Source organism: Vigna unguiculata, chromosome 3, assembly GCF_004118075.2.
Source record: "Vigna unguiculata cultivar IT97K-499-35 chromosome 3, ASM411807v1, whole genome shotgun sequence".
NCBI classification, from domain to species: domain Eukaryota; kingdom Viridiplantae; phylum Streptophyta; class Magnoliopsida; order Fabales; family Fabaceae; genus Vigna; species Vigna unguiculata.
In genome coordinates, this window is record NC_040281.1 from 59,081,899 (window position 1) to 59,089,808 (window position 7,910).

General features: G+C 35.0%; 1 protein-coding gene across 1 annotated transcript; it reads right to left on the reverse strand.

Moving 5' to 3' along the window:
* Positions 1-3,804: 3,804 nt before the first annotated feature.
* Positions 3,805-5,667, reverse strand: LOC114178887 (spermidine hydroxycinnamoyl transferase-like). The gene has a single exon (XM_028065023.1). It carries the CDS (start codon positions 5,400-5,402, stop codon positions 4,017-4,019), a length of 1,386 nt encoding a protein of 461 aa, XP_027920824.1. The 5' UTR covers positions 5,403-5,667; the 3' UTR covers positions 3,805-4,016.
* Positions 5,668-7,910: the final 2,243 nt, after the last annotated feature.

The window sequence follows — 7,910 nt, forward strand, 5'->3', positions numbered from 1 at the left end:
TTCTTACTACAATTAACGTTTTTATTAAATATTTCTATAAATATTTTAAATTAACTTTAAATTCTATATACAAAACATTAGACTTTGGTTTTGTTTTAAACTTGAAATTTAGTTCCTAAACTTATGTGTGACAAGTTATTTGATTTTTAATCTTCACTAAGTTTGTATAATATGATACACTTGATGCCTTTATATATGATGACAAAATTGTTAATTTTTAAAATTAAGTTTGGGTTTAACTTTGTTTAATAATAAAACAAAACAAAAGACTTATTTAAAAATATTTCTATAAATATTTAATAAAAACGTCAATTTTATTAAGAATATCATCATAAGTTGTATACAAAGATTAAATTGAGTGTCATTTAAGGAAGGACAATATTGCTTCATTTTTACAAAAATTAGGACTAAATTGAAACTAAAAACAAATATAGGAACCAAATTGAGTCATTTTGACACGTGACACAACTGTGAAGTGACACGTGTAAAAAAAAATAAAAAATAAAAAATTCAATAAAAATTCAAAAAAATTCAAAAAAAAAAAAAAAACAGAAATTGACACGTGGCGTTGACTTTAACACCGTCTAGTCAAAGTTAACGGTGAAGACCAAATTGAGTTATTTTTAAGAAAATGAGGACCAAATTGAGACAACGAACAACTTGAGGATCAAACTGAAATTTCATGACAAATAGAGGGATCAAAAGAGTAATTTAACCTAAAATTTATTTTTAAATTCACTCACTTTGTTTTTTAAATTTACTAAAAAAATACACGTATTCATCCACTTAAATTCACACAAATTCATATTCACACTGTTCTCAAATTTATAACAATGCCTTCCACCGATGATATTTGTTTATTTAATAAAGTTAGTTAATAATTAAAAGTTGAAGTTGCATGGAATTTAAAAATTAATTGATTGAAATTTGTTCAAATATAAATCAAGAAAAAAGACTGATGAAATGAAAAGTTGAAAGAGTATTATGAAAAGTGTCAACATTGTTTTGGTGGATTAATTTTCTGTTGAATGTTGTTATTTGCAGGATACCAGGTAATTATAATTATAATTATAATTATAATTTGATACATTTGTAACATTTGAAAAATAATAATTTAATAAATAAAATATTTAGAAGATTTGCTAATATGTTGATGATGCAAAGCATTAATGAACTATTTTGAGATCAAAATTTGTATAAAAATTAACGTGGAAATCAGAAAATGTAATTAACGGTAAGGAAAGGAAACACAAGATTAAAGTAAAAAAATGAAAAATGAGAAGCATGGAATATGTAATCAGAATTAAAGGAAAAGAAAATAAATGCAAAAAGAGCTAAATATAGAAAAAATGCAATGGGAGATGGAGGAGAAAGTCACATATGAAGATCTATTAGATTTGAGGTATGTTCTAGATTAAATCTATCATGTTAGTAATAGTAAAGTTGTATTTATTATTATTATTATTATTATTATTATTATTATTATTATTATTTATTTTATTGTTATGTTTATTGTGAAATCGATTGACGAGATGGACGGTTCAAGGTCGATTGTCGAGACATATCAATCTAAATTGAAAGTTAAATAATATATCTTTTATTTTTTGAAAAGGAAGCTCATGGACCGGCTCTAACCCACATGACTTTTTGCCCATGCGAGAACTTTTCTTCCTTGTGCGCTTTTTTAATTGGGGAATTTTTGGCCTTGTGGATTTTTTTGGGCATAACCCATGTGTGTCAAGGCCAAGCCCTATGGACGGATCAAATTGACAGTTTTAATCTTGACTTGACAATCAATATTGGACCATCCATCCCGTTAATAGTTATGACCTAACAAATATTTACCGTTGGTCAGTGTCGTCAGCCCGAGTTGGCTCTTCTCAATTGTGGGCTTAGGGTGACCTGTCATGATCGTGGGCTCAGGCCAACCCGTCTCAATCGTTGGCCCATTCGACCTGGGTCAGCCCCTCTCGACCGTGGGCCCGTGCCGAAGCGTGTCGGTCAATGTCAACTCGGACGGGCTAGTCTCAATTGTGGGCTTCGGGTGACCCGTCACGTACGTGGGCTTGAGCTGGCTTGTCTCAAACATTGACCCAAGTTGGCTTGTGTCGATCGTGGGTCCGGACCAACTTGTCTCGACTGTCAGCTCAAACTGGATGTCTCAATCGTTGACCCATATTAGTCATGGGCTTGGACCTATCCTTCTCGATCGTGGGTCTGAGCCTGTTTGTCTTGACTGATGGCCCGGACCATCTCGTCTTGGTCATTGTTTTAGATCTACCCATTGTGGGCCTAGGCCGAACTACTAATAAAGTTCATTAATAATCTTTGTCTTTAGCAAATATTATTAAAAAAATATATATTGAAAGATGATGCAGATTGACAAAAACGTTATGTGGGATTTTTTTATAGCGAAGACAACAAAATGAAGAGGGAAATTTGTAATTCTAGGTCACTTTTTTCGCGTATTTGTAAAAAGAGGTCGGTTGAAAATTTTATTGTAAAAGTGGGTTGTGTTGTTAGGGCGGAGGACGACATTAGAGGTGAAGTCGTCCTCCCAGAGACCGGTTTTCCTTTTATTTTATTTTTTTAATGAAGTCGTCCGGCCTCCGGCCGGTTTTTGCATATACAGTGACGAAATCGTCCGGCAGGAGGCCGGTTTTAATTTTTTATATTTTTTTCGTTGCAGTTTTATTTTATGTGTTATAAATTTTCAATTTTCAATGTCTCCACTCGTCGCCGTAGGGGGTGAAAGCCACGTCCTTGTAGCCGTAGAGAAAGATACCCGCGGCGGTGGTTTTTGGGCGGTTCATGAACACGAGGTTGTGGGTTTTGAATATTTCTTCGGCGACGTCAGCAGATGAAACGATGAGCGTGGGGACCTGCTCCAGCTGCAGCAACATGAGAGGGCCATGCTTGTGAGAGAGGGCTTGGAAGGAACGGTGCGACAACACGCCAAGCTGATGAAGATTTCCGATGAAGGGTATCTTAGGTGCGGCAACGTGCCAAGCTGAAAAATAACTGAAATCAAAAACTGAAACCGGCCTCTTGCCGGACGACTTCATCACTGTTTATGCAAAAATTGGCAGGAGGCCGGACGACTTCATTTAAAAAAAAAAAAAGGGAAAACCGGACTCTGGGAGGACGACTTCACCTTTAATGTCGTCCTTTCCTCTGACGACACGACCCACTTTTACAATTAAACTTTCAACCGACCCCTTTTTACAAATATGCGGTCAAAATTTTTGACCCAGAATTACAAATTTCCCAAATAAAGAGAATAAAAAATCTCTCATTTATACTGTTTAAAAATCATTGTCATCTCTTAACTAAATACTTTGTCATGAGAGGTTTAAAATCATTCAATGTTTAAAACAAGATAATTAATTTATCTAATTTCCTGTCCCATTAATTTAATCAAATATATATATATATATATATATATATATATATATATATATATATATATATATATATATATATATATATATATATATAAAAGAAGTTTCGGTACGGTAGGTCGTGAATCCGGACCGATCCGTCTCAAAAGTTGGAATTAATTTATTATCAAGAACTACGGAATACTACCTAGTGTTTAGATTTTTTTAGATGAAAAATGTTATTAATTAAATTTAAGAGTTTAATATTATATAATTAATATATTTTCTTTAACGGGAATATTATTATTTTTTTCTAAAACAAAAAATATAATTAATATAAATTTTGAGAATTTATAAAATTTAATAACAAAATAATTTTTTTAAATCTGACTAGAGAAATAAACTTGAGAGGGATATTATTTTAAATATAACAATGAACATGGTAGTGATATAATAAGTCTACCAAACAAGCAATAAATCTTTCACATATACCCAAAAACAATAAATCTCACTTGATAGCTACGTAGATAGAAGACCTTCAAACCATCACCACTGATTTAAATTTTTTTCTAAAAATATGTTCTCTTAATTAATTGATACATACCAAAAATAGATTCATTATTTTCGCTTGCTTTGTTATAAATTGGATTTATAACCTTGAATGTCCTGGTAAAAATGCTTTTTAAAAGCGTCAATATGCAGCACTTGCAGACCCATACAAACCAGCACAGATCCATCCTCATCAGGATCAGGAAGAAGCACGAAATCGCCATCGAAGTCATGTGTTGCTGAACTCATACGAACCTCCTTCCCCCACCCAAAATCAATGCCATAGATAGGCAACCTCAACCAACTCACCACAGACAAATTGGGATTCCCATAGAAAGGCTCCCTCTCTCTTCCTTCTTCATGAAAATCTCGATGAAACCTTCTCAAATTCTTCTGATTCTTCAAGAACTCAATCTCCGACCTCACATACTCATCGCTAACCCTCTCAATCGCCTCCCTTATTCTACTCGCCGTATACCCTAAAGGCTCTGACACCAAATCACCCGCAAGACAACATGTAACACTATCCAAAATGGCATTTCCGAAGTACGCTTTTGGCAAAGGAGGTTTCATGCGACCCCTCGAGTCAACGGTAACATTAAGCTCAGTTGGTTGGTTTTCTTTGTGCTTCCTTGCCTTGCTTGCACATCTCCATATGTGGCCAGTCACACTCTCATAACGGGAATAACCACCATCATTTATAGGCTTAGGCGAACTCTCATTTGCTCTCTTTTGCAATGTTTCAATTTGAGTTTTGCTTATTTTAAGGAAAGCCATTGTGGTTTTCTTCTCCTTTTCCTCCCTGTTATCAGTTCGGCCCAGCAACAAGGGAGGATCATTGAGTTTCTCAAGAACGTGACATTTTGTTAGTGGCACCAAAGGAGGCTCTCCAGCACGTAAAACTTTCCGGTCAAGGAATGGCACCGTATGCAGAGACTCGCCCCGTGCAAACCTTGCCCACTCACGTATGAAGTGGAATGTACTTGATCCATCCACAACTGCGTGCGAAACTGTTATGCCAACACAAATGCCACCGCACTTGAACTTGGTCAGCTGAACCACAAGCAACGGCAACTCGTGAATTGGGAGGGAGTAGTAGTCCACAATGGGGACAAGGTAGTGGTATTCCGAAGAAGATGAAAAATGAGAGAGATGTTGTACAGTTGATGAGGACTCTGCTTCAATGAATGGAACGCCGGTGTCATTGCAATCAAGTTCTAAACGTCCATTGTTTGTCCAATGCAAACGACCGGCAAGTGGATAAAACGGCACCAGGACTCTGCTCAATGAGTCCTTCAAGGTGGAAGCAATGGTGTTGTATTGAGAGAGGCAGTTTTGTGGAAGATGGTAGAAGTAGACGAAGGACACTTGGCCTATATTGCCTGTTTGATCCAATTCAGATAAAGCTAAGCGTCCGCACCATGTTGCCTCCATTGGCCTCACAGTGCAGCTTGCTTTCACGGTTACCGACATTTTTGGCTTCTCTCGGACAAGATAACAAGATAGAAGGTTTTTGAGAGTGAATCAACGATTGAATATGTTGATTTGATGTGGTTTACAGTCATAGGTTGAAATGAATTTCTGACAGTGCGTGTTGATATATCAGTGCATCCACATAGCCCTAAGTATTTTGATGTGGTTTTAGTCATCCCAATTTAAGATATTATGTTGCAAATATTTTTATATAGTGTTATAATTCGAATCATTTTGACATCGATAAATCTAATAAAACATCGTATAATTTATAATATTTAAAGAGCATACGACATGGAGTATATATATATATCAACCATTACAGTTATCCATAAATATACTTGAAAGGAAAGACTAAGGCACAGTAAAACGTCATGAACAGAATATAAAAGTTCAACAGATGTCCAAAAAGCTTGCTCATAGAGCAAGAGATTACAAAACAACAAAACCCCTTGACAATCACTTGGGGTTTCCACATCTGCTCACACTAATAAATTAACGATCATCTCAAAAAGAAAAATCACACACAAGACAAACACAAGCAAAAAGGTAAGCTAGAGTAAAGTAATTTGAACATGTTATAGCAAGCAGATACTTAAAATCGATCATAAACATGCAAAATAGTAGGCATACAAGCATGTGATAACAAACAAACAGACACTATGACTCAATTATCCGGATACATATAATAAGATCTGATTCACTGGATGTTTGCACTTGTGGTGACCTCTACTGCTCTGCAGAGCCATTGCCAATGGGTTTCACCCTACCACACACAAGGTTAGCCTTCAATCATCTAAGGTCATTATCCTTCCAAAGACTAAGGTCTCTCGCTACTCTCACCACTTGAATCAGTCTGCTTTACGTGAGACTAACTGATTCTTTAAAGTTTCGAGATGCAATCCTTATTTGAATCCTTTTCTAATTATATACACTACAACACCACTATGAAGTCTCACCAAGATTTCATGGAATTATGTCTATCTCATGCCACATACATGTTCTCACACCATATTCCACATGTTATCTCATAACATCCATATCGCATGTCAATACTCAACCAACCAGCCATGATTCATGATTCAATTCATACCAAGCTCATCAATTACAGTTCATAAAATCTCATAATACATGCATATTCACATACTTCATGCTTTAAATTACAGTCAAGTCGAGTCACCCCTAGTCAAAGGTTGAGCTCACGTGGCCTATGGTGAAGGTCAAGCTAGCCCGACCTGAGCCAAAGGTCTAACTAGACCAACCTACGTAGAAGATCAAGTCGAGTCGATCCACGCTAAAGGTTGATTCGAGTCGACCTGCATCGAAAGTCGATCTAAGTCGACCCGCGACGAAATTCGAGTCAAGTCCACTTGGATCAAATATCGAGTCTGGCAGCCCAAACCAAAGATCGAGTCGAATCGACCCGAGTCGAAGGTCGAGCCGGACTAAGCTAACTCACACCAAAGATCGAATAAGATCATATGGATCAAAAGTTGAGTCAAACTAGCCTAGAACAAAGATTGAGCTCAATCAAATCCAACCTCTCTCGGTCCAAAAATTCGATTACCCACTCACAATTTTAAGGTCACGATAAGAACCTTATCCTCATCAGGGTACAATATGGACCTCATCCTCATCGGGGTACAATATGGACCTTATCCTCATCAGAGCACGATAGGGACTTACAAGCGCGTGAAATCAAACGTGGAAAACCAAACACAAAACAAATCAAACAAAAAGATATTTTCATCTTATTCGGATTTATTAGTTATGGACCTTACAAGCACCTGTCACATAAAATAACACGTGGAAAACCAAACACAAAACAAATCAACCAGAAAGATATTTCCACCTTATTCAGATTTCTAATAAAGAGGTAAGCAAAAACTACCTAATCACCGTTTACATACTTTACAATTTTTTACATCAAATTGTGTTTTACCTTGTGCGTATAGAAGTAATGGAAATTGTGTAAGAATCGCCAATGCAAACATAATATTCCTTATATGAATCGAAATCTATTTTGAAGTTATATTTTTGGTATCCTAATCGTTAATTATAATAAATGAAATATTTCTTACAACTAGATGTTATTATAGTTGGTAATTAAGGATTTTAATTATAAAATAATTAATCATTACAGTTTATAATGATTAAGATTTGAGTCGTTTTTTATGAGATACCACTTTATTACCCATTATGCATAAATCTCCAAAACTTGAGCCTAAATAAGACATTAAAGTATGAATGACATTAGGCCTATTTTCATAAGACTACAGCTACGGTCACAATCACGTCCTTATTTTTCTTACTCCCGTTTTATATTGTGCTGCGTACGTAGTCAGTTTATTATAACACAGTAAGATTTAATTATTATTAGAAGTACGTTAATTACACAGATAAAACAAATTATCTTATTAATCATTTTAAATTTAATAAAAAAATTTGATAAAAAAATTTAAATTACATTAATTTTTTAAAAGTAAAAATTAAATTAAAAAATATTAG